Source organism: Callithrix jacchus, chromosome 1 (genome assembly GCF_049354715.1).
Source record: "Callithrix jacchus isolate 240 chromosome 1, calJac240_pri, whole genome shotgun sequence".
Lineage (NCBI taxonomy): Eukaryota > Metazoa > Chordata > Mammalia > Primates > Cebidae > Callithrix > Callithrix jacchus.
Genome location: NC_133502.1, coordinates 66,334,520 through 66,360,650, shown reverse-complemented (window position 1 = coordinate 66,360,650; position 26,131 = coordinate 66,334,520). Strand labels below are relative to the sequence as shown.

At 45.1% G+C, this 26,131-nt stretch overlaps 2 protein-coding genes across 9 annotated transcripts in view; both read right to left on the bottom strand.

Moving 5' to 3' along the window:
- Nucleotides 1-26,131, bottom strand: part of RCBTB1 (RCC1 and BTB domain containing protein 1) — a 149,634-nt gene that overhangs the window by 94,457 nt on the left and 29,046 nt on the right. The gene's annotated exons all lie outside the window — the stretch shown is intronic.
- The window catches only part of EBPL (EBP like), a 29,844-nt gene continuing 29,046 nt past the window's right edge, over nucleotides 25,334-26,131 (bottom strand). The window contains exon 4 of the mRNA XM_035297834.3: nucleotides 25,334-25,997. Within this exon, the coding sequence (XP_035153725.2) occupies nucleotides 25,757-25,997 (241 nt within the window). The 3' untranslated portion in view covers nucleotides 25,334-25,756. The remainder of the gene's footprint in view (nucleotides 25,998-26,131) is intronic.

Genomic DNA, 26,131 nt, shown 5'->3' with positions numbered 1-26,131 from the left:
ACAGTTGAGAGAGGAAGAATTTGGAGAGGGCTCAAGATTTTGAGTCTGCATGACGGAATGACTGGAGTGCCATGAACTTGAGAAGGTGAGCACTGAAGAACCAGGATGAGATAGGGGCTGGAACAGCTGGGTTCAGCTTTTGAAAGGTGGGTACAGATCTGGTTATAGCCGCTTTCAGATTGTTCCATTATCTGCAGTCCCAACTACCCTGCTTGGATGTATTTGTTGGCTCCCACTCATGGAGGCTCATTTCCTCACATGATATGTCACTTTTGATTGTGAGCTCATTTTCGGTAGGAGTTGTTTTTCCTGTGTGACTCCCATGTGCCCTGGATTGTAACAACATTTCTACAGAGTGGAATCTACTACGATCCTGGGGATTTCAATTATTTTAGATCAAACATTATGTCAGTTTCTCTGCCTGGGACTCCTGGACCTCAGAGGTAGTATACATCTGAACTGTGCAACCATTCAATGAGCAGGCCCTAGGGATTCCATATCTGAAAGGTGCCATTTTTTCCCTTGCATCCATGTTCTAAGAATGACAACTTGCCTCCTCAGACTTCCCTGAGCTGGTGGGCAGCATTTTTTAAACCCTCTTTTAAGGAAGGGTCGTCTCTCTGATGCTTTTCTTTTCTGCTGAGCTCAGATTAAGATTTTCTATCTCCAAGCAAGCCTAAGGCCACATGTCCTGTTCTCCCCCTGGTGTTTTAATTTCAGCTCATTCTCGAGAGCCTAAATTTGGCTCCTCTACAATTTCTATGGACTCCAGGCTTCCAGCTTACACTTACTGCTTTGGCTGTGGTTCCTCTCTTCCATTTCTGCCACTTGAGGATTTCCTTTTATTTTGTCCAAAGACGGCATGCATTAAAAAAAATTTTTTTTTTGTTACAGTTTACCCAACATTTCTATGATTTTTTTTTCACAGGAAGCCCATTTGCCATAATGCTAGATGTCCTGAACTTGTTTTGATAAGTGGCCCTGAGCCTTCCCAAGGTGCTGTCAGGACGGTGACATGATTAGATATGTTCTTAGAAAGATATCGTGGGCAGCAGCGTTTGGGTGGAGGTAGCATCCGGAAGGCAAGGAGACACGTTAGAGGACCAGAGGTGTCTTTTGATCCAGGTAGACACTATTGACACCTTGGTCTGCACAAACAGTTCACCACAAAAAGCTGTCATTTCATGCCATAGGCTTGATTTTTCCTGTTGTCTTGGCAATCCCTCTGGTTCAGCCAGGCCAGTAGCCTCCTCTCTGACGCCAAGATGGACCATGCTCTTCCCCAGCTCCGAGTGTGTGCTCCTTGCCAGAACAGACACAGTGGACAAGAGGACCCTCAGGTGGCTCTGAGTATTTGCCTTAAGCCCATCATCCTTGAAGGCAGACGTGCTTGATCTTAACAGAGCCAGGAAGTCTCCCCTCAGATACAATTTTGGAAAAAGGACAATGAAAGCAAAAGGTCCTGTTTCCGGTTGAGGGTGTCTAGGTTCTTCCCCTTCTGAACACAGAATTGGACAAATGTGCAAACAAAGCAACAAAAGAAAAGCACAGATTTATTGAAACAAAAGTACACTCCACAGAGCGGGAGTGGGTCAAGCAAGCAGCTCAAGAACAAGGGTTACAGAATTTTCTGGGGTTTAAATACCCTCTAGAGGTTTCCCATTGGTTATTTGGTTTATGCCCTATGTAAATGAAGTAGTGGCCCGTGATCAGACGTATTAATTGCAAGAGTTACTAATCAGAGGGTGAAGTGAAGATACAAAGTTACCCGTATGCAAATATCTGATTGATTGCAGGAAGTGACCAATCAGAGGCTGAAGTGAAGTTACAAAGTTATACTCCTCTGCTAATAAAGACTTGGCCTGCAGCCAGCCTGATTGGTTGCAGGAGGGGGCCAATCAGAGGTGCTTTCAGTTTTCATCTGCAATGCAGAGGAAGTTGGGAGTTGCAAAGGGAGTAGCCTCTGATCCTTTTGTTATTTGGTTGTGGAGAGGTGGGCTTTTCCTTTTGACTCAGTTCTAGGAAGTCAGTGCGAATCAGCCTTACCTTCCCCGCCTCCAGATCCTACTCTCCTGCTCAATAACTATGCCCAGTTAGTGTTAACTGTAACTCTCTGCTGGTCTGCCTCCTGCTAAGAAGGACTGAACATCAAATCACCCGCATCGAATCACTCAGCAAGTGAGTTCGAGGATGATAACCACACAATTCTCTCTGCACGAAGGGTGGGTTTGAGAGCCTCAGGGTCTGGGGGCAGCTCTGCCAGCCATCTGCTTACTGGCTTACTGTTTGCCTGGGGTGAGCATGGGAATCCCACAGGTACAAGGCCCTGCATATCTTTCGGGGATTTCCGAGGCCCTCTTTCTTTGCATGTGCTCTGGTCCATCAAGCTCCCATGTCAGGTGCAGTGCTTGTAGCTGCAGTAGTGACCTTAGCAGTGGCAGCAGTTGTACAGGGTCACAGAACTTTAGGGAACTTTAGGGAAGCCTCCTAACACTCCTGCTCTTCCTTAGGCTGCAGCTGCTTTCCTGTCCATGATTTAAGGATCCTTGGATCCCACCTGACCAGGAAGCTCTCCCCACACACCCCAGCCTACATCCAGCCTCCCCCTGAGCTCCCATGGCGTGACTGACTGTCCGGGCCCCAGCGTCCTTGTGCCCTAACTGGGGTTGTTCCACAATGATATGTACCCCAGGCATGGGGTACACTCCTAGAGAGGAGGGGCCAAGTCTTCCATCCTTCTGACCCGCTGCAAAGCCTGAAACAAAATTAGATACTGAGAGTTGCTCATTAAGTGCCTGGGTGAATAATGAATAACTGATTAAAGCCAGGGGATTGGGTATCACAGCACAGAGTCCCTGGGTCCTCTGAACAGTCCAAAATAAAATTCCAAAATGAGAACACCAACAGGCTCTCTGGCTTGAGAGCCAAAATGGTAGCACAAACCTATGTCTCAGGCATCCCTTGTGGTAAAAACAAGAAGCCAGATACACTCTTTCTAGAGCATGTCACACCCAAAACAACCTTGCTTTTAGTATACGGAGGAAAAGGGGTGGAAAGTGGAGACCTGGAACCAGACAAGAATCAAACAGGAGCAATAAGTTCAGGGTGTGCCTCTTGTCCCAGCATCTGGGTCAACACGGGCAAGACTGGATGGGGTGGTGGAGATGCTGACCTGTGCTACTGCCTCTTGGGCCTGTAAGAGCAAATACAATTAGAAAAAATTTTTTTTTAGTTTTTAATTTTTTTTTTTGAGACAGGGTCTCTCTTGTCACTCCAGCTGGAGTGCAGTGGCATGGTCTCGGCTCCCTGCAGCATTGACCTCCTGGGCTCAAACGATCCTCCCACCTCAGCCTCCTGAGTAGCTGGGACTACATGGAGTAGCCACCACACTTGGCTGATTTTTAATTTTTTTGTAGAGACAGGATTTTGGCACATTGTCCAGGCTGGTGTCAGACTCTTGGCTTCCCCTGATCCCCAAAGTGTGGGGATAACAGGCAGGTCTGCCAACACAAATTGAAAGAAGAAGCCTGTTTGATAGATCAGTAGCGTGACTATAATTAACATTAATCCAATATGCATTTCAAAAAACTAGAGGAGATTAATTTGAATATTCCTAGCATAAAGAAAAGATCAGTGTTTAAGGTGATGGATATTCCAGTTGCCCTGATTCAATTAATGTTACCAAATTATTCCATGTACCTCAAAAATATGTACATCTATTGTGTACCAATAAAAAAAAAATAAGAGTTTTAAGAGTTTTAATTCTCCTTGTGGAAAATAAGGGAAGAGACTTCACCTCCCTCCCTTTTTACTTCAGGAAACTTCAAATTTTAAGTTTGTTCCTCTGTTTCTTTGAGATGTATGTAAATCTTTTAAAAAACTAAATAGGGGCCAGGTGAGGTGACTCACACTTGTTATCCCCAGCACTTTTGGAGGCTGTGGTGGGAGGACTGCTTGAGGCCAGGAGTTCAAGGTTACAGTGAGCCATTATTCCATCACTGCACTCCAGTCTGGGCAGCAACAGAGGTCTTGTGTCTTTAAAATAATAATAAATAATAAATTTGAAAGTTCAGTAAGCCTCTTGGCAGCTTTAGGACTCAGAAATACCTTTTTCAAGGACCAAGGAGCCAACCCTTTGAAACATAATCATCAGAGTTTCAGCGGGAGGGTAGGAGGAGCCTGATCTGGCAGGTGCCTCGCTCTAAGTTGCAAAACTTCCTCCTGTCCTAAAGCTATGAGAAGTTTGTTTTTCCTTTGGATAAACCAATTAGCTAACACAGATGGTGACCTCAATTACTAGGTGAATCTGTGGTGAGCTCTGTGCAACAAATGGGCCTGCCGAGTCCTCTTACTTGAGGACTGAGTAGCTATTGTCTACCTTGAGAACCTGTCTGGAACAAGTCACCTCTGCACGACTCTATAAAAGGGCAAGGTCTCTTTCTGTCTTTGTAGTCCTTTAGGGGATTGTGTGGGATGTGCATTACATTTTGGTTTAATGCTTATTCACTAACAAAACAATTTTCTTTCTCTCCTCCCTTTGTGGAGAGATTTCCTGGATTGGCAGAGGTTTTTTTTGTTTGTTTGTTAATTAATTTATTTATTTTTGAGATGGAGTCTCACTCTGCTGCCCATGCTGGAGTGCAATGGCATGATCTCGGCTCACTGCAACCTCCACAACCTCTACCTCCTGAGTTCAAGCTATTCTCCTGCCTCAGCCTTCTGAATAGCTGGGATTACAGGCGTGAGCCACCACACCCAGCTAATTTTTGTATTTTTAGTAGAGACAGGGTTTCACCACATTGGTCAGGCTGGTCTTGAACTCCTGACCTCATGATCCACTTGCCTCAGCCTCCCAAAGTGCTGGGATTGCAGATGTGAGCCACCGCGCCCAGCCTGAGGTTTATTTTGAATAATATTTTCTCCACAGGCCCATTGTCCTGACTCTGTGAGCTTTCAGCTGCACCCAGGATCTGTCAGATGGCACAGGTGAAGGAAGGGTGCTCAGCCTGAAGGCATCCTAATGAGCGAGGGAAAACTGAAGGAGGTTTTTGGAGGGCGCTTAGTTAGGAATGATGAACCTAGCTCAGCACGACTTGTGGCCTTCCCCATGGGTAAGAGTATGAACACCTGTGACTGCTCCTGAAGTCACTAAGTATTTCACAGTGTGTGAAGGGTGACCCAGAGTTTCCTTCCCACGTGGCTTACAATAGTAGCAGCTCAGGAAAAACAAAACAATTTTTAAAATTTATTTAATTTTAGAGATGGGTTCTCACTCTGTCACCCAGGGTGGAGTACAGTGGCACAATCATGGCTCACTAACGCCTCAACTTTCTGGGCACCGGTGATCCTCCCACCTCAGCCTCCTGACTGGCTAGGACTGTAGGCATGCTCCCCATACCTGGCTATTTTTAAAAATTTTTATTAGAGACGAAATCTTCCAGGTTGGTTTTGAACTCCTGGACTCAAGTGAACCTCCTGCCTTGGCCTCCCAAAGTGCTGGGATTACAGGGGTGAGCCACCATGCCTGGCTACAAAACAATTTTAGAAAGGAAAAAAGCCTTTTATTTTTACTTCATTGTCTTAATTTCCACTCCTCTGAGACATCCACCCCCAAGGAAACTTGGCTACGTAGCTATAGATGATAAGTATTTTTAAATTCTCCTTGAGAAGTGCCCTAAGCTGAGCCTGCTGCTTGAGTGTCCCCTGAGCTCCTTTCCAAAACCTCTTGAGTCATCACTGACTGAGGGGAAGGAAGGGCCTGGGGTGGGGCTACCCCAAAGCTTGTGTAAGAACCTTGTAACCTACAGCTGTGGGGGAACAAAACAACCGTCAGGCTTCTGCCCCCACTGCACAGGATTCTTGGTTCCCAGGGCTCATCCAGTTATCCTACGAGGAACATGATCCTAACTTTAAAACGGTAGAAGGGGTACATTTGCAAATGACTTGCTTGAAGAGTTTGAAGAATTTAAATCCCTGGTTTAAAAGAATGGATTCCCTCCACGCTAGGCTTAGGCCCATGGAATTCTGCCATCACAGGTACTTTCTCTGCTTGGGTCATGATGCTGTTCTGCATTTGAAGAAGCCTCACTCGAAGTGCAGGATACAACTGAGGAAAACGTGGCTTTTCCAATGAAAGGCTGAAGCTACCTCTGGCTGGCTGTGCCTTGGACATTAGCGTTCTCTGAACGGCCATAAAGAGTTTCTGCTGCTTCTTTCCCATTTGCCATTCCCCACCCCACCCCAGATCCATTCTCCTGCTTTACACACTAGGAGGTAATTTACATTTACATCTCTAATTAATTTACATCTCTAATGGAGAGACTTGGCAGAACTCCAAGGGTCAGAGGAAGGAGAAGACAGATTATTATTCCTTCCCTAGCCTAAAGGAGGGTGCTTGTGGGCCAGTTATAGTATTTAGTTCTGTGGCTCCACAGCTGGAGGCCACCCTTCCAAGTGTCTGGAAAAGGTGACAGCCCGTACCCAGGAGGTCCTGCCTGTGTGGATGATGACACCTATTTGATCCAACTTCATAATGGCCTCAGGCAAAGCTGTGAAGATTCCGCCCTTTCTCTTTTTGGCAGCGTCAGCCCATCATTCTTTCAGGCTCTTCTCAGCTTCCAGCTTTGCTGCCTTACTAAATGCTCTCCCAGAAAGGGCTGGAGAATTCATTCTCACTAAAAGGTAAATTACTATCCCTGCTGTTCTTCTTCTAGGGATGTTTTCTTTGAAAAACTGAAGTCCAGGCCGGGCATAGTGGCTCACGCCTATAATCTCAGCACTTTGGGAGGCCAAGGCAGGTGGATCATGAGGTCAGGAGTTCGAGACCAGCCTGACCAACATGGTGAAACCCCATCTGTACTAAAAATACAAAAAATTAGCTGGGCATGGTGGTGCATGCCTATAATTCCAGGTACTCCAGAGGCTGAGGCAGGAGAATTGCCTGAACCCAGGAGGCAAAGGTTGCCGTGAGCCGAGATCATGCCATTGCACTCCAGTCTGGGCAACAAGAGCGAAACTCCGTCTCAAAAAAAAAAAAAAAGAAAGAAAAAAAAACAAAACCAAAACTGAAGTCCAAGGAATGAAGCAGTCGTTGTATTCAGAGAGGAGCTGAGTGTGGGATTCGATTTCCAGTCTTCTGAAATCCTTGTCTTCAGTCTTTGCTAGAGGAGGGTACATTGGAAGGGCATGGAGAGGCTCATGCTGGGCTTTCCCATTCTCAGGCTACAAGAGCTTTGGTCTAAGGAGAGGGAGAGGAGAAGTCCTGGGATGGAAATGGTCACTGTAGTAGAGAGGAGGCTAGGAGCCAAATGTCCAGCAGGCTCCAGAATGCTTAAGAACAGTCTTGGGCCCTGCACTTCCACCAGCCCCCACCCCCACACTTTCCATCAGCCAAGGGACCCTCTTTCTCCCAAAACAACCCCTCCTGGTTCTAGAGGGGTCCAGGGATGGTGGAAGGGAACTTCAAGAAAAGCCTAGGCCCTAAGAACTCTATGCTTCATTTACATTTTAACAGGCGTCAGTGGGACTTAATTACTAATAGCTCTCCCTTAGTGAAAGCTAGGCTGTAAGTTCAAGGGCAGTTCCAGACTGGACTCCCCAGCCATATGGACATTCACTCCCCAGGCTTTGTCTACAGTGCCCTGTAAGTTCAGTAATACACTGCCTAAAGGAGATTTTAGGAAGGAGAAAAAAGAAATGAAAAGGAAAGAGGGAAGGAAGGAAGGAGGGAGGGAGAGAAATAGAAAGAGAGGGAGGGAGAGAAGAAGGAAGGAAAGAGAGAGCCAGAAGAAAGAAAGAGGCCAGGTATGGTAGCTCACGTCTGTAATCCCAGCACTTTGGGAGGCCCAGACGGGTGAATTATGAGGTCAGGAGTTCGAGACCAGCCTGACCAAGATGGTGAAACTCCATCTCTACTAAAAATAAAAATAATTTAGTGGGGCACAGTGGCAGGCACCTGTAATACCAGTTACTTGGGAGAGGCGAGAGAATCGCTTGAACCCTGGAGGTGGAGGTTACAGTGAGCCGAGATTGTGCCACTGCACTCTAGCCTAGGTGACAGAGCAAGACTCCTTCTCAAACCAAAAGAAAAAAAAAGAAGAAAGAATGAGAGAGAGAGAGAGAGAAGAGAGCAAAGGGGAGGGATGAGGTGCCTAACACCTGTAATTCCAGCACTTTGGGAGGCTGAGGCGGGTGGAACACCTGAGGTCAGGACTTCGAGACCAGCCTAGTCAATATGGCGAAACCCCATCTCTACTAAAAAATACAAAAAAAAAAAAAATAGCTGGGTGTGGTGGCTGACGCCTGTAATCCCAGCTACTTGGGAGGCTGAGGCAGGAGAATTGCCTGAACCCAGGAGGTGGAGGTTGCAGTGAGCCAAGATCGCGCCACTCTACTCCAGCCTGGGCGACACAGTGAGACTCCATCAAAAATAAAAATAAAAAACGAAAGAAAGGAAGGAGAGAGAAAGAAGAAAAAGAAGGAAGGAAGGAAGGAAGAAAAACAGCCATTGAGACTTGTGGCTTAATGTTGTGAATATATATGTATGTTTAACAGTATGTATAATTGTATGTATATGTATGTCTCACCAGAGAGACAGTAAAGGGATTAAAAAAAAATTTTTAAAAAGCCAAAACCCACACAGGCAAAGAAAGCAGAAGAGTAGTAGACTTGAGATAGCAATACAATTATAGAAAATGGGAAGTGACTCACAGACCAGAGAAATCAGAAACTTATATCTGCTGGGGGCTGGTGTGTGGGCGTGTGTGTGTATGTGGCCTGAAGGATTTACTCTGTGCCAGGCGCTGGTCTAAGGGCGGACGGTATATTAACTTGCATGATCCCCCAAAAGTGCTAGCAGGATTTATACCCTAATTTTGGACACTAGGCATAGAAAGATTTAATTTGCCTCAGGTTACACTGCAGAATCTGAACCTCTCAGATTCGGCCCCAGAGACCACACTTGACACCGTCTCACAGTCATGAGCAAGACCGCAGGAACCAAACCCCATTTTACTCAGGCAGGCAGCTGCCCTCTGCTCCCGGCAGAAGGCTGTGGGTTTCTTTAGGAGGCTTCCCACAGTTGAGGATGGGGTGAGACAGCTATGAAAACAAGAGAATTTAGGCCAGGCGCCTATAATCTCAGCACTTTGGAAGGCCGAGGCGGGAGGATCACTTGAGTCCAAGAGTTTGTGACCAGCATGGCAGAATAGTGAGACCCCCATCTCTACAAAAAATAAACAAAATTAGCCGGGCATCGTGGCAGGCACCTGTGGTCCCAGCTACTCAGTGCTGGGGCTGAGGTGGGAGGTTGAGGCTGCAGTGAGCCGAGATGATGCCAGTGCGCACCAGCCTGGGCGACAGAGCCAGATACTGTCTAAAAAAAAAGAAAGAAAACAAGAGAATTCAGTGAAAGTCTGCATTCGGCTCCCATGTGTTGGCAGTGAGGCCCACACACCCCAGGCAGGGGCAGGAAGCTCCTCTCCAGGAGTGCTGATTGGCTGGGGAGAAGACTGCCTGCACCAGTGACTGAGGTCCCCGCGGAATTGCTGCCTCACTGGCTTAGGAGGCCTGGCCACACACAGGGGCTCACACAACCTTCTATCAGCTTTCTGTTACCTTCCCCTTTTTTCCTACATTTTTATTATGGAAAAATGTAAACATACAGAAAAACTACACAAAGAGTACGGTGTACTCACTGCCTCTGTTCTGCAGTTGTTAGCACCTTACCCTATTTATCTTTAGATATGTGTGTTGTATATACAATATATTATTTTCTTTGTTTTCTTTATTCTTTTTTTTGAGACATACTCTCACTCTGTTGCCCAGGCTGGAGTGCAGTGGCACAATCTCGAGTCACTGCAACCTCCCCCTCCCAGGTTCAAGTGATTCTCCTGCCTTAGCCTCCCAAGTAGCTGGGATTACAGGCATGTGCTACCACGCCCAGCTAATTTTTGTGTTTTTAGTAGAGACAGGGTTTCACCATGCTGGCCAGGCTAGTCTCGAACTCCCAACCTCAGGTGATCCACCCACTTTGGCCTCCCAAAGTGCTGGGATTATAGGCATGAGCCGCCATGGGCAGCTGTGTATATTGTTTCTCTGAACCATCTGAAAATGAGCTGCAGCTATAATATTTCACCTGTACATATTTCAGTATCTATCTTCACAGAATAAGGACATTATCATCACACATAACTATAAATCCATGATGCACAATTTAACACAATTTTCTAATGTTGTCTCATATTGAATCCATATTCTAGCCTCCCACATTGTCCCTAGAATGTCTTTTCCATGTGCACACATTGCAATTGGCTCTATGTCTCTTTCTTCTCCTTACTAGAATATTCCCCGTCTCTTGTTTTCCCCACAATGTTGACTTTTTGAGTAGGCCAGGCCATTTAGTGGAAGGAGCATCTCACATCTGATTTTTCTGATTGTTCCTGTGTACTGTAATTGAACTTGTCCCTCTATCTCTTGTAAATCCCATAAACTGGAAGTGAGCACTGAAGGCTAAATTTTGATCAAACACTTTGGCAAGACACAGAGCTGAAGTTCTGTCCTTCATGTTGCATTGGATCTGGAGACAGCGTCTGCACGGGTCACTAGCGGTGAAGCGAGGCTTGATCACTTGGTGGAGGCAGTGACTGCTGGATCTTTCCACTGTAAAGGCACACATTTCCCTTCACCAGCGACCTTGGGTAACACCTGGGCACGTGTGAATATCCTGCTAAATGCCTTCCTCAGATACGGACAATTAAAGGATGACAGGAAACTGAGAAAAAGCTTTCACTATGAAAGAGGGAGACAGAAACAAACAGGAAAAAGCTGACTCAGAAGAAAGAGAGGCCATTGCAGGAAGCATAAGAAAACTTCCCCTAAAGAATAAGTAGCCTTAAAAGTGAGAAAATGTATTACATTCATAATTGACAAGATTGCTATGAAAAAAATATTTATTTGTTTGTTTTGAGACAAGGTCTTGCTCTGTCACCCAGGCTGGAGTGCAGTGGCGAGATCATGGCTCACTGCAGCCTCAAATGCCTGGCTTAAGCAATCCTCCTGCCTCAGCCTCCCAAGTAGCTAGGACCACAGGTATGCACCACCACACCGAGCTAACTGAAAAACAATTTTTTTTTTTTTAGAGATGGGTCTCACCCCGTTGCCCAGGCTGGTCTTGAATTCCTGGCCTCAAGTGTTTCTTCCACCTCTGCCTCCAAAGTGCTGGAATTACAGATGTGAGCCACTGCACCTGGCCAAAAAAATATTTAGAAAACAAAATAGAGCTCTTAGGCTCCACACTGAAAAATCCACTGCAAAACTGGAAGATAAAGTAAAAACAAACATTTCTTATAAAGTAGAACAAGGCCAGGCACAGTGGCTCACGCCTGTAATCCCAGCACTTTGGGAGGCCAAAGTGGGAGGATCACCTGAGGTCAGGAGTTCAAGACCAGCCTGACAAACATGGAAAACCCCGCCTCTACTAAAAATACACAGTTAGCTGGGCGAAGTGGCACATGCCTGTAATCTTAGCTACTTGGAAGGCTGAGGCAGGAGAATTGCTTGAACCTGGGAGGCGGAGGTTGCGGTGAGCCAAGATCACACCACTGCAGTCCAGCCTGGGCAATAGAGTGAGACCCCATCTCAAAAAAAGAAATAAATAAATAAAGTAGAACAAAAGGACAAAAAATGAAAAATAGGAACTGAAAACACAGGAAAACTAAACAATTAGTCCAAAAGTTTAGCATCAGAATAATGGGGGTTCCGGAAAGACAAAAGAGAAACAATAGAGGGAGTGGATTATCAGAGGAAGCAAGAACGGGCCAAGCGCCATGGCTCATACCCGTAATTCCAGCACTTTGGGAAGTTGAGGTGGGAGGACCACTTGCGCCTAGGAGTTCGAGACTAGCCTGGGCAACACAGTGTAACCCCCATCTCTACATAAAATAAAAAAACAAAATTAGCTGGGCATGGTGGCTTATGCTTGTAGTCCCAGAAGCGCAGGAGGCTGAGGTGGGAGGATCACTTGAGCCCATGTGGCAAAGGCTGCAGTGAGCCAGCCATGTTCTTATCATTGCACTCCAACCTGGGTAACAGAGGGAGACTCTGTTTCAGAGAGAGAGAGAGAGAGAGAGAGAGAGAGAAGAAGGAAAGAAAGAAACTCTGACTCTAGGAATCACTTCTCTATGTACATTAAGATAAGTATATCAAAATATTATGCTGTATACCTTGAATATACAGTATATTTAAATATAAAATTATAGATAATTTAAAAATACCTTTTAAAAAAACACAAGAAAGCACAATATTATGAACTTTCTGAACATCATCAAAGAGGAAAACAGGTCACATACAAAAGTCAGAATGGCATTAAACTTTTTAATAACAAAACTAAATTCTAAGGGATAATGGAGCCAGGTGCTGTGGCTCACACCTGCAATCACAGCACTCTGGGAGGCTGAGGCAGGAGGAAGGCTTGGGGCCAGGAGTTTGAGACCAGCTTGGGTAACAAAGCAAGACCTTGTCTCTACAAAAAAGAAAATAATTAGCCAGGCCTGGTGGCATGCACCTATGTAGTACCAGCTATTTGGGAGGCTGAGGCAGGAGGAAGGCTTGGGGCCAGGAGTTTGAGACCAGCTTGGGTAACAAAGCAAGACCTTGTCTCTACAAAAAAGAAAATAATTAGCCAGGCCTGGTGGCATGCACCTATGTAGTACCAGCTATTTGGGAGGCTGAGGCAGGAGGAAGGCTTGAGCTCAGGAGTTCGAGGCTGTAGTGAGCTCTGATGGTACCACTGTACTCCAAACTGGGTGACAGAGTGAGACCCTATCTCTAAAACAATAAATAAATAAATGAATAAATAAATAAAGGATAATGGAGCAAAGTCTTCTAATTTCTGAGGCGAATTTGAACAACAAAATTGTCCAGGGACCCATAGGATAAAATAACTATGAGTCAGTGCTAATAAAAATAAATAATTGAGTGACTACATAAATGGAAAAGAAATAGCTCTTTCCTATAAGGGAATTCCAATTAATAAGTGTAAAAGAAATGAGGAAAAAAATTACTATTAGAATATTATAGTAATAATTGTTGCAGGCAAGATTCATCAATGAATGCTATAATTAGTTGGTAAACGGTGGAGGATTAACAGGATAGTTACATAGTCTCAAAGTATGTCCACTAATATATTTATTGTCTTCAAAAGAAAAAATCTTTATGATGGAGAAACTAGCAGAAACCACTTTCATCACATGATCAAGGTTAGCATCACTGGTAATAAGCCTGATGTACTGAGAAGGGCACATCACCTCCATGGTATTCTTGCCCCAAATCCCTAACTGTCTAATCATGAAAAAACATCAGACAAATCCAAACTGAGGGGCATTCTAAAAAAATAATTGATCAGTCTTTTTCAAAACTATCAAAGTCATGAAAGACAAAGACTGCCTCAGATTGGAAGAGAGTGAGAAGACTTAGCAACCAAAGCAAAGTGGAATCCCAAAGCGGATCGTGGAAAAATGAAAGGACATTATTGGGAACACTGGTTATATCTGAAGTCTGTAGTTTAGTAAGTAGTAGTGTACCAAAGGGAATTTCCTAGTTTTGATCATTGCACTATGGCTATGTGAGCTGTATAGACATTATACAGAACTCTGGAGTGTCTTTGCAGCTTTTCTGTAAGTTAAAATTATTTAAAAATAGAAAGTAAAACAAAATTCAGAGGAAGAATTATTTCCAACCTAGAATTTTATACCTAAACTATAAATCAATTGTGAACATAGCGTAATGGCATATCTTGGACATTCAAGAGCTTATGCACTTTCTATTAGGAAGTGACTGTAGTTCTGCTCCCTTAAAAGAACGAACCAAGATGCAGACATGGCATCTACAGAATGTGGAATTCAATGCTAGAGGAAGGTAAAGGAATTTCCAGAACCACAGCTATGCAGAGGCTTCCAGAGCAACTAGTACAGATGGGAGCAAGGGGACTCGTTGTTCCTAGAGGAAGGACGTTGCCAACCAACCAGCCGCCACCAACAGTTGACTTATCTATTGATTATATCAGGGACATTTTCAGTTTTGACAGAGTATGGGATGGAATTATTGATAAGTATGTAGAAAACTAAGCGAACAAACAGGGAAAAAAAAGCCATTATCAGCTCTTAGGAAAACAAAAAGTTGCCCCAAAAAGAAATGTAATCATAGTATCCTAAATGACTCACTTGTGGATAATTTTTCCATGGTCATGATAATGTAAATATTAAATATTCATATTGGGAAGAGGGAAGAAGGGAAACATGTGTGAGTGGAGTATGGAGGATAAGAATTAAATTTTTGTTTTCTAAGATAAGAAGCAAGGAGGCAGCAAACCACATTGCCATGTGTGTATCTATGCAACAATCCTGCATGATCTGCACATGTACCCAGAACCTAAAGTATGAAAAAAAAAAAAAAGCAGCAGCAAGGAAATCTCTGTCCAATGGGCTCCCAGCCCCAAGGCAAGCTGCATCTTTTAGGTATCACTATCTGGGTGGGAATAGTGAAGCTGGTGTAGCAGATGTGAACACACAGGGGAATACTCTCTTCTGCTGTCCTAGGCAAACTGGTGGGTAATGGAAGGAAGCCAAAGATGAATGGGATTAGGGCTAGGAAGATGGGCCAGGCTGTGCTGGCTCATGATGAGATGAGCTCAGGTTCTATTTCAGCAGGGTTCAGTGTCCAGGGAGATGCCATCTGGGGTGGAGGGCAGACACAAGTCAAAGCAGCTGATAGCTGTCACGAGGTGGCTGTGTCCTGGTTTGGGCCTGTTTTTGAAGGTAGATTCTGTGAAACACTACTTCTAAAGGATGTAAAGAACTGACCTGAGAAGAGGGTTCCATGGTCCAACGTACTTGAGAAATGCTGGATTCAATGACACTAAAGTTTCTCCACTGCAGAACATCTTAGAACCCTCAATATGATCATGGGAATCTCCAGTCTCTAGAGCATGGCATGTGGGGGAGATGGTGACAAAGTGTTTGATCATGACCCTGGAACCCTTTCTACACAGAACACTGGAGTACAGAACTACGGACAACCCTTTCGAGAGTCGGGGTTGGCATCAGTCAGGGCTGGCACTAACAGGAAAAACACCTGCTTCCTTGTATCCTCACATCTTCACCACCACTGCCAAGCCCTTTCCACTGGCTAAGTCTAATTAGGGTTTCGGGGCCACCAGGCACATGAATTGGGGTTTGAGGCAGGCTCTGCTCTCATGAAAAACCTAAATGTTAACAAGACAGAAATGTAGGCACAAGCCCAGTTATAAGGTATGGAGGCTCCCAAAAGGGGAGTGGGACTCAGTGGCCCCCAGACCTGTAGTGTGCTGACAGCCCCATGCAAAGGCAAGGTCAAACCTACAGCAGCCTTTCTCCATCAGCCCTTCTCCGGCACCCTGAGGATCTCAGCTGCATTCCTTGATCAGGCTCTGGAAATGGTAAGGGCAGCTGCTGTGGGAAAGTGAACTCCAGGGGTTCCGGCCTGGCTGGTTTTGGGGAAATGCAGGAGCTGACAACTTAACAGTCACAGCCTGTCCCAATCACTCACTGCAGGGGGCTCAGTCATCCATTTACCCTATTTCTCCAGGTCTTTAGTGGGGGTTCCCTGGTGCCAACACCATTCCAACTAGGGGCTGATGGATGAGAACCCCTCTTCTCGGAAGCACAGGCAGAACGTGTCCTTAGAAAGGAAGCCAGGGGGCTGGGCACCACCAATGCATTCCAGAGTGAAAGAACACAAATCCAATCTCAGGCTGTATGACTGACAAAACTTCTGGGTGCACGACTTTTACATTTTTCACTTTATTCTCTGTGATGTGCCCTGCTCAGGAGCCATAGGATTTTACCAGTTGTTCTGTTCTAGCCCTGAGGACCTGCATGTTTTACAGTTCTGAGACTGTCCTGTATTCAGGACCTGTACCATGGACAGATGCAAAGCCACTAAATGTGAACTGGAATAGACAAGAACAGTTTATTGAGTGTTTACTATGTGCTCGTCCTCATGTTATCTGATAAGTGCTAGGAGTCGCAGGTTTTGGGGTGCAGAGGCTGAGGATGAGGGCAGTTACACATCTTGTCAAGCCTTCCCCTGGCAAGGGCCAGCTGTAACTCAGCACTGCCTATGGGCACAGCCTGGGCTCTGGGCTCCCCCCCGGCCCTTTGCAGATGGCCTGGCTGCCACTGTCCCCCACAGCACTGGGCAGGCCTCTCACCTTTTGTTGTTGCCAGGTTCTTCGATAATCCCTGTCCATGGGGTTCATGAGATTATAGTGAGGATCAGATGATGCAATGCACAGAAGTGCTCTGGAGTGGAGTGAATACGCATGTGGGGCACCAATCACAGCCACTCCTTTTTCTAGATACCCAGTGGCATCCCAAAGGGATCACTGTCTCTGGCGTGTTTACAAGCTGACTAGAAAAAGGAAAAAGGCACACAGACACAAGAAGACGGAAGTGTGATTTTGAAAGTGGGTACCCCTGTAACCAGAGCCGAAAGGCCTGAAGGAGGTAAGGATCGAGACCCGCTGTCTGAAGGCTCTGAAGTGAAACTTTGGAAGAGTGAACTCTCAGACCTCACGGCTGCCCCCATCCCCTCCCAACCCTTCCCCTAAATGCTCTAGACACTAAAAATACCCCCAGCCACCTGCTGCCCTGGGAGGCAATAAATCATTGGCCATCCAGCACCAGAATCCGGGCCAACATGGCAGCTGACACAGCCCCAAGGGATCAGTTCCCTTCCTCCCACCCAGGCTGCCATCAAGAGCCTGCCTGCTGCTAGTGGGGATGGGGAGTAGTGGGGGGGGGAGGTGAGGGAGGGTGCTCAGAGGATGCAGGAGCTACGTGGAGGCTTCTGGATCCAGAAGTGGGTGTGGGGTGAGCAGAGGGGAGTGAGGTCCCAGGGAGTCCTGGAAAAAGAGCGGTGGCTTCTTTGCAATGACAGCCCCCTGCTTTATTATACAGAATAAGATCATCTCATCAAATCCAGAGCTTAGCTGCCCAACTGCTGTCCTACTACCCCAGGGCCACCAGATGTCAGTGTTACACGGGGCATGGATATTGGTGGTCAGATCTCAGGACAGGGACTGAATTCATGGAAAGACTGTTCAAACCAGGGGCACTTAGGGGCAAACCCATGAAATCTGTTTCCTGCTTCCAGTTTTTACAAATTAGATCCTACCCCCAGGGACTGAAATCAGTCCGATACCCAAATGGTAACCACAAAATGCCAAAGATCTGTACACCTCCACTCTCAGTACAATACCATGTAACAGAAATGAGAGGCAAAGGCAGAATTTCTGATTTACTATTATTAAAATGCATCATCAGCAAACACATCCTAGTGGGGAACATGAAGCAATGTGCTGTTGTGTTGCTGAAACGTGAAGGCAGGGACCCCTGGGAGTCTCCTTTGTTCTGTTACCTTTCTCTCTAGAAAAACCACTGCATTGTAAGTAACTTGGTCCCACCAGTGAAAAATACAAACAGGACCATTCACAGACAAAAAAGCAAAGAATAAAGTTCAGTGGCTGCCCAAGTATAATGAATAGACCCACAGAATCAGAAACGTGTTTACGCTGATTTTTTCAGAGCAGTGAAAAATCCACAAAATTTGGAAGGCCAAGGTGGGTGGATCACTTGAGCCAAGGAGTTTGAGACCAGCTTATACAATATAGTGAGACCCCCCACTCCACAAAAATTTTAAAAATTAGCCAGGTAATGGTGGCATATATCTCAACAACTCAGGAGGCTGTGGTGGGAGGATCCCTTGAGCCCAAGATCCAGGCTGCAGTGAGCTGTGATTGCACCACTGCTCTCCAGCCTGGACAACAGGTGAGATCCTATCTCAAAAAAACCTGTGTGGCCTTGGGGAGGTAATCTGACCCATGTGCCTTAGTTTCTTTGTGTATAAGCTGGACCTCTCCAAAGGAGTATAAGACTCTAGGATTCTAAGTGTGACTTTGAGAGGTTTCTGTGGAGTTGGGAAGCCACCCAGGGCCACTTTAGCAACATAGACAAAGACTGAGAATGCAGAATGCTTCCTCCTGATTCCCAGGGTACCCAGGGAAGGCTTCTGGAAGACAAGGATTATGCACATCTGACCTAATGCTATAGCATGATCAAAATAAGTCGGGAGGTGGCCAGTCAGATATTTTAAAACATCAACTTGATCTGTATCTTTATCAGCATCTAAGGAAACATTGTTTCCAAAAACAAATGATCACTGTTGTCTATCAACCTCTGTAAGCCCATGAAATCCTCAAGAATGGAATCTTTTCCATAATACTCTCCACATCTGCTTTTGTATGTACCCGTAGAACTGCTGCTTCCTGTACAGTAAGTTTAGGGCAAGGAAGAGAGAGGGGAAGAAGGAAGCAAGTGTTAAAGTCTTCCTTTACAAGTCTCCCAAAATGTTAACATATGCGCAGACAAAAGTTTGAAAAATAGAAACAAAGGCCAGGAGCGGTGGCTCACACCTGTCATCCCAGCACTTTGGGAGGCCTATTGCTTGAACCCAGGGGGTATGAGACCAGCTTGGGCAACATGATGAAACTCTGTGTCTATTAAAAAAAAGAAAAAGAAAAATAAACTAACTTTGTAACAGGTAACTGTGGTTCTCTCTGATGATACTGGGGGTAATCATTATTTTTTTTGCTTATTTGAATTTTTCATTTTTCAGCAATGAACATGTCAATTTGCATAATAATTTTTTAGTGCAAACACATTCAGGAAGGGTAATACATCAAACCATTATCAGTTACTAACACCTTGATGTTAGTGAATAGGTGTGATTTGTTTCCTACAGTGAGTGGAGGTAAGACGTGAATTTTGTTAGGTCTGGGGCCTGCAGGATGGCAAGGTGGTACTTGAGGCAGTAGAAAGGGGAGAGAGACGGCGGGGAGCCCTCAAAAGGCAGTGGGTGGAAAAGGCTGGCTTACACCTTAGGCCTGCCAGCTGCTGCCTAGAACCTGGAGGGCATTTATTTACTTTTATTTCAAAAATTATTTGGTTTTGGCCGGGCGCAGTGGCTGATGCCTATAATCCCAGCAATTTGGGAGGCCGAGGCGGGTGGATTACGAGGTCAAGAGATCGAGACCATCCTGGTCAACAAGGTGAAACCCCGTCTCTACTAAAAATACAAAAATTAGCAGGGCATGGTGGTGCGTGTCTGTAGTCCCAGCGACTCGGAGGCTGAGGCAGGAGAATTGCTTGAACCCAGGAGGCGGAGGTTGCAGTGAGCCAAGATTATGCCATTGCACTCCAGTCTGGGTAACAACAGCGAAACCCTGTCTCAAAAAAAAAAAAAGTATTTGGTTTTAGTTTTTGTAGCAATGGGGTCCCACTGTGTTGTCCAGGCTGGTCTTGAACTTCTAGCCTCATGTGATCCTCCTGCCTTGGCCTCCCAAAGTGCTGGGTTAACAGGTGTGAACCACTGCTCCCGGCCAGAGGGCATTTAATAAAAATTAAGGATAGCAACAGTTAACCTTTTCTCATGCAAGACTCTGCCCAATTATTCTCTTTATAAATAACTTCTCTTTAGAATCAAACTCCAGCCTTCATAACAAACAAGAAAAAGAGCACATGGATTTTAATAATTTTAAAATAATGAAGAACAAAGGAGTCTTCTCCAAACTTTCCCATTTTGATTTCCATCAAGACTTTCTTTGACAAGGTTTTCTTTTACAATTTCCATATTGTAATCTACAGACTTTTCTTGAAGCCACAGTATAAATATTTCAGGAGTTATAGAGCTCACATAAATACAAGCAAACATCATCATTTAAACACTCTTAATAGGTTATGCTGACTTTTTGCCTCCATATTATCTGGAAAGGAAGAGTTTGCGAAGGAAATTTATGGTATAAACAACACTGGGGAGGTATCTTAGTCCATTTTGTGCTGCTATAGCAGAATATCTGAGTCTGGACAATTTGTAATACACACATTTATCTGGCTCTTGGTTTTCAAGGCCAGAAAGTTCAAGATTGAGGGACTGCATCTGGTGAGGGACTTCTTGCTGTATCATCTCATGGCAGAAGGGTGGAAAGGCAAAAGAGTACAAGCATGAGAGACTGAAAGAGAGACAGAAAGAGGGAGCCAAACTCATCCTTTTATCAGGAAGCTGCTCTGCTGTGATAACTAACCCACTCAGCAATAATAGCATTAATCCATTCACGGGGGCACAGCCCTCATGACCTAATCACGGTGTTTTATTTTTTTTTTGCAGGGGCGGGGTGGGGATGGAATCTCACTCCGTCACCTCGCTGGAGTGCAGTGGTGCCGTCTCAGCTCACTCCAACCTCCACTTCTTGGGTTCAAGCGATTCCCCTGCCTCAGCCTCCTGAGTAGTTGGGATTACAGGCGTATGTCACCACACCCAGCTAATTTTTGTCTTTTTAGTAAAGATAGGGTCTCACCATGTTGGCCAGGATGGTCTTGACCTCCTGATCCACCTGCCTCAGCCTCCCAGAGTGCTGGGATTACAGGTAGGAGCCACTGTGCCCAGCCCCTAATCACCTCTTAAAGGTCCTACCTCTCAACACTATTGCACTAGGGATTAAGTGTCCGATACATCCTTTTTGGGAGATACATTCAAACCACAGTAGGATTCTTTGCATGAATCACTCCCTACAATATAAGTTATTCATAATCCATGCAATTCATTTTATATATTCATTAAAGCATGCCTTCTATGGCTGGCTGCCACGCAACAAATGTGATGGGGAAAGGATAGAAGTAACAGATCTCCAAAGATCACAAGCAAAATGTAGACTTTTAAAACAAATTCTGCTAGGTACAGTGGCTCATACCTGTAATTCCAGCACTTTGGGAAGCCAAGGTCATAGGACCGCCAGAGCCCACAATTCTGAGACCAGTCTTGGCAACATAATGAGACTCCCATCTCTTAAAAAAACAAAAACACCAGGCATGGTGGCTGTGCCTGTGGTTCCAGCTACTTGGGAAGCTGAGGTGGGAGGATTGCTTGAGTCTGGGAAGTTGAAACTGCAGTGAGTCCTGATTGTGCCACTACACTCCAGCCTGGGGTGACAGAGAGACCCTGTCTCAACAAAAAATAAAAAAAAAGGGGGGGGCTGGTGGTTCACGCCTGTAATCCCAGCACTTTGGGAGGCCAAAGCAGGTGGATCATGAGGTCAAGAGATCGAGACCATCCTGGTCAACATGGTGAAACCCTATCTCTACTAAAAATACAAAAAATTAGCTGGACATGGTGGCACGTGCCTGTAATCCCAGCTACTCGGGAGGCTGAGGCAGGAGAATTGCCTGAACCCAGGAGGCAGAGGTTGCGGTGAGCTGAGAGCACGCCATTGCACTCCAGCCTGGGTTACAAGAGCGAAACTCCATCTCAAAAACAAAAAACAAACAAACAAACAAAAAAAGAAAAGAAGAGAAAAAGAAATTCCAACTCTTTATCAAGTAGCTGGAGATACTGAAGAGGGAAACAATATTGACGCAGTGCCTAGTTCATTGCATCTAAGATGCTGTCAAGCATAAGATGTACTGTACTTTGGTAAGAAAAAAATGGCAGGGTGTGGTGGCTCACACCTGTAATCCCACACTTTGGGACGCTGAGGCGGGCAGATTGCTTGAGCCCAGGAGTTTGAGACCAGCTTCAATATGGCAAAACACAGTCTTTTTTTTTTTTTTTTTTTAATAAAAAGAAAAACCCAAAAATACAAAAATTAGCTGGGCTCAGTGATGGTGCGCACCTGTGGTCCCGGCAACTCTGAAGGATGAGGTGGGAGGATCACTTGAACCTGGGAGGTGGAGGCTGCAGTGAACCAAGATCAGGCCACTGCACTTCAGCCTGGGCAACAAAGCGAGACCCTGTCTCAAAAGAAAGGAAAAGCCACTGCAAATTATGACCCATAAACTGTAAAATGCCTCCTAATTTTTTAAAAATGTTAAAATGTGGGGAGTAATACCCTTAGGATCAACGAACTACAGCATTCCCTCAGTCCGCTTGCTCCCACCTCCGTGTCAGGGCGTGACGGGGTTCTACTCACAGTGCCGAGGGCTCCTTAACTGCTACACAGGGACACTAACCCTCCTCCCGGCTCACTTAATTGTGAAGCCATTTAGATGTGTCCTTACTTGGCAGCAGAATGGATCTGTACTCCAAGTTCCTGTCAAAGTATAATCCCCATTTCTCTCCCATTCAATACTCAGCAAAAACTCAATGGAGAGAAATCATGCTTGCAGTACTGCCGGCAGGATCGGCAGCCCATCCATTTTGCTCTACTCTGTTGATGCTTGGATTGAGCCAGATCAGCAGAGAGCAAAGTGCTGGGACCATGCTGGGTAATCCCTCATGGGAAGGCCCCTGCAGATGCTCCTGCTGGCGCATGGCTGGCTCACACCAGGGAGGCCGTTAGAAACAGCCGGAGTTGTCCTGAATCTGCTGTCAAGGACACAGCAATGACTCGTAATGAGGACCACTGGAGACGTTTCTCAGGTCTTCATACCAGAAATTAAAAAAAAAAAAACTTTAAAAAATGGAGGATACTATCACTACTTGTTACATACACACAGCATGTATCCCATAAATATGCATGAATTAAATATGAAGGTTTTTCTTAATGCAGTTCTTATGATGATAAAAGTTGTGCATGGTATTAGTCCATCCACACATTGCTACACAGAACTACCTGATACTGGGTAATTTATAAGAAAAGAGGTTTAAGGTTCATGCTTCCGCAGGCTGTATAGGAAGCATGGCTGGAGAAAGCCCTCAGGAAACTTACAATCATGGCGGAAGGCAAAGGGGAAGCCAGCATGTCCTACGTGGCTGGAACAAGAGGAAGAGAGAGCGAAGGGGACAGTGCTACACACTTTACAACAGATCTTGTGAGAACTCTATCACAGGACAGCACTAGGGGGATGGTGCTAAACCATGAGAGACCACCCTCATGATCTAGCTGCCTCCCACCAGGCCACCTCCTCCAACATTGGGAATTATAATTCAACATGGGATCTGGGTGGGGATACAGAGCCAAACCATATCAGGTGATGCAAAACTCACTTCCTCACAAAGGTTTCTGACTGATTAAAACACATCAGTCTGAGTTTAGCTTATGGGGAAGAAAAGAATACCTACTGATAATGAACCAGAAAATCTGACTGAATAAATTATGAAATAAAATTATATTATGAACAAAAATAAAATGAAATATACCCTGAGCAACACAGTTTGAGACCTTATTTCTATTAAAAATTTAAAAATTAGCTGGACGTGGTGGCACATGCCTATAGTCTCAGCTGCTTGAGAGGCTGAGGTGGGAGGATCACTTGAATTTGAGAGGTCAAGGCTGCAGTGAGCCATGGTCTTGCCACTCCACTCCAGTGATGGAGTGAGACCCTATCTCAAAATAAACAGAAGTATAACAAATATACAGAAAAGTATACAATTTATAAATGTACAGCCACATGAATTAGCACAAATTATAACTACCCTAAGTGAAAAAAACAGGACATTACTAGCATCTCAGAAGCTCCTTATGACTTCTCCCTATCACTGCACTCATCTTGTCCCCAAAGGCAATTTCCATCCCGATTTCTTTTGTTTTTTGTAGAGACAAGGTCTCATTATATTGCCTAGGCAGGCCTTGAACTCCTGGACTCAAGCAATCCTCCCACCTCACCCTCCCAAAGTGCTGAGATTACAGGCATGAGCCACTGTGCCCGGCCATCCTGATTTCTAACACCATCGATTAGTTTTATCTGTTTTTAAACTTTACATGAATAGAATCACAGAATATGGATTCTTTTGGTCTGGCTCCTTTTGCTCCTCATTATGCCTGCAAAATTCCTCCATGCTGTTATGAGTAGCAGAAGGTTGGTTGTTTTCTTTTTGCTTTTGAGACAGTGTCGTGCTCTGTCTTCCTGGCTGGAGTACAGTGGTACAATCACGGCTCACGGTAGCCTTGACTTCCCAGGATCAGGCAGTCCTCCCACCTCAGCCTCCTGAGTAGCTAGGACTACAAGCACTGCCAAACCTATTTTTTTTTTTTCATCTGTGGAGAGTCTCACTATGTTGCTCAAGGCTATCCTTGAACTACTGGGCTCAAGTGATTCTCCCACCTTGGCCTTCCAAAGCATTGGAATTGCAGGCATGAACCATCATGCCCAGTTGGTTGTTAGTTTTCACTGCTGTATAGTAATCCATTTAGATATATACCATAACTTATTCATTTAGATTGTTTCCAGTCTGGGGCTATTATGAATAATGCTGCCATTTTGGTACACATATTAAGCATTTCTAAGAGGTACATACCTAGGAGTCAAATTGCTGGGTTACAGGATATAGATGTTTAGCTAAGATCTGGAGACGACTATGGGATGACCACAGAATGGACCACCCCCAAGGACAGCACTACCAATGAGGCCACTACTAAAGCTACTCAGCCCGCCGGCCCTTTATTCCTGCTGCCCAGCCACGACTGCCTCTTGACACCCAGGGAGTTGGACACTTGGCATACTAATGCCAAACTCTCATGTTTCCATGACCTTACTTGTTTGCACAAAACAGAAAAGAGGGAGAAGGAGAGAGAGTGGGGGTGGGAGTGGCTGGGGGAGAGAGGGAGAGAGAGGGAGGGAAGAAGACAGGTGAGAGAGAGAGAGATAGAAAGAAAGAAAACAATAGAAAACGGCCTCTATATTTTCACTTTCCAAATCTCAAGTACTTCTGAAAGGTAAAACTAATTTGGCATCTGGGACCCTCTGCATGGTAGGAAGCCAACCTGGAAGGGAGTGGAACACAGACTGAACTATCAGAGCTACAGTGTCCGCCAGAACATACTAAGGGCCTGGTCTATGTTCTGCACAAGGCGGAGATCAGCTCTGTGAGCTTAGAGTCCAGTAAGATAGGCAAGGATTGAACAAGTTAAGGTACCTGCTCCTCAGCCACCACAGAACTGCTAAGTTCATTGCCCAAATGAGGGTAATCACGTCTCTCTCTTGGTGCTGAGGGGGTAAGTGCCTAATTGGTGCTTTGCTTCTCTCAATTCTGTAGAAGGTTAGAGCATGCATTTTGCATATTTATTTTATACTCATTATTTCTCACTCTCACTTTCCCTGTGTTCCTATTTCCCGATTTACTTTTTATCATAATGTATTATATATTTCTGCAAGGCATCTCCAATCTTCCTCCTTGAAAAAGGACATACATAAATCAATCATCTGTCTATGTGGGCCCCCAGCATCTACCCATTTACTCAAGAGGAGTTAGCTCACTCGCAAGCTCCTATTATGTTTTGTTGGGTTCACAAATTTTAAACAGTATAAATATAAAAACAGAATCTTTTAATTCATTTCTGGTTTTACACTGTAACCAAAAAAGACAGTGAGAGGATTAAAAGATGAGGCAAGAACATGTCCTTTGGAATAAAAAATTAATGTAACACTACAGTATTCTAAGACAATTGGTTTTACTATTGTGGAACAATTAATACCAGACATAAAATGTGTAATTAAGTGTGTTATTATTACAAGTTCAAATTTGTTCTCTTTTCTCTATATCACCATTTATTTGGACACCACCACCACAATGAAAACTGGTACCTTAAAACCAATTTGAAACAGGTTGTTCAGGGGCAAAAATACAAAAGGAAAGTGTAGACTGGAATGTATTACATTTTGGCCAAACAAAAACATTTGATTCATTCTGACTCAAAAAGTTAGAGCATGGTGTTTATGGTTTTGAAAATTCACTGAAACTTTTTCACTGAACTGGTTTCTTTCTGATGCATTTTGTTGAGTTCTACCCATGACTGCCAAAGTAGCAGTCCTGGGATCAGAACCCACACACCATTAAAAAAAGACAGGTAAACCCAACAGTAGAGCCAGTTGCTGGTGTTGAGGTTGGGGCTCCCGGTGAGCCACTCTGGGAGGAAGGTCATCCAGCAGCCGTACAGCTCACACACACACAGGGTGATCTGCAGGAAATGCCTGTTGGAGAGAAAGAAGCCCAGGATGAACCACCAGCTTGGCACAGCGTGGCATCATGAGTTGTGACATCTTGGCTATAATGGCAGCATCAATAGTCTTTGCTACGGAAAATCGTTCTGAAGTTGGACCTCAGG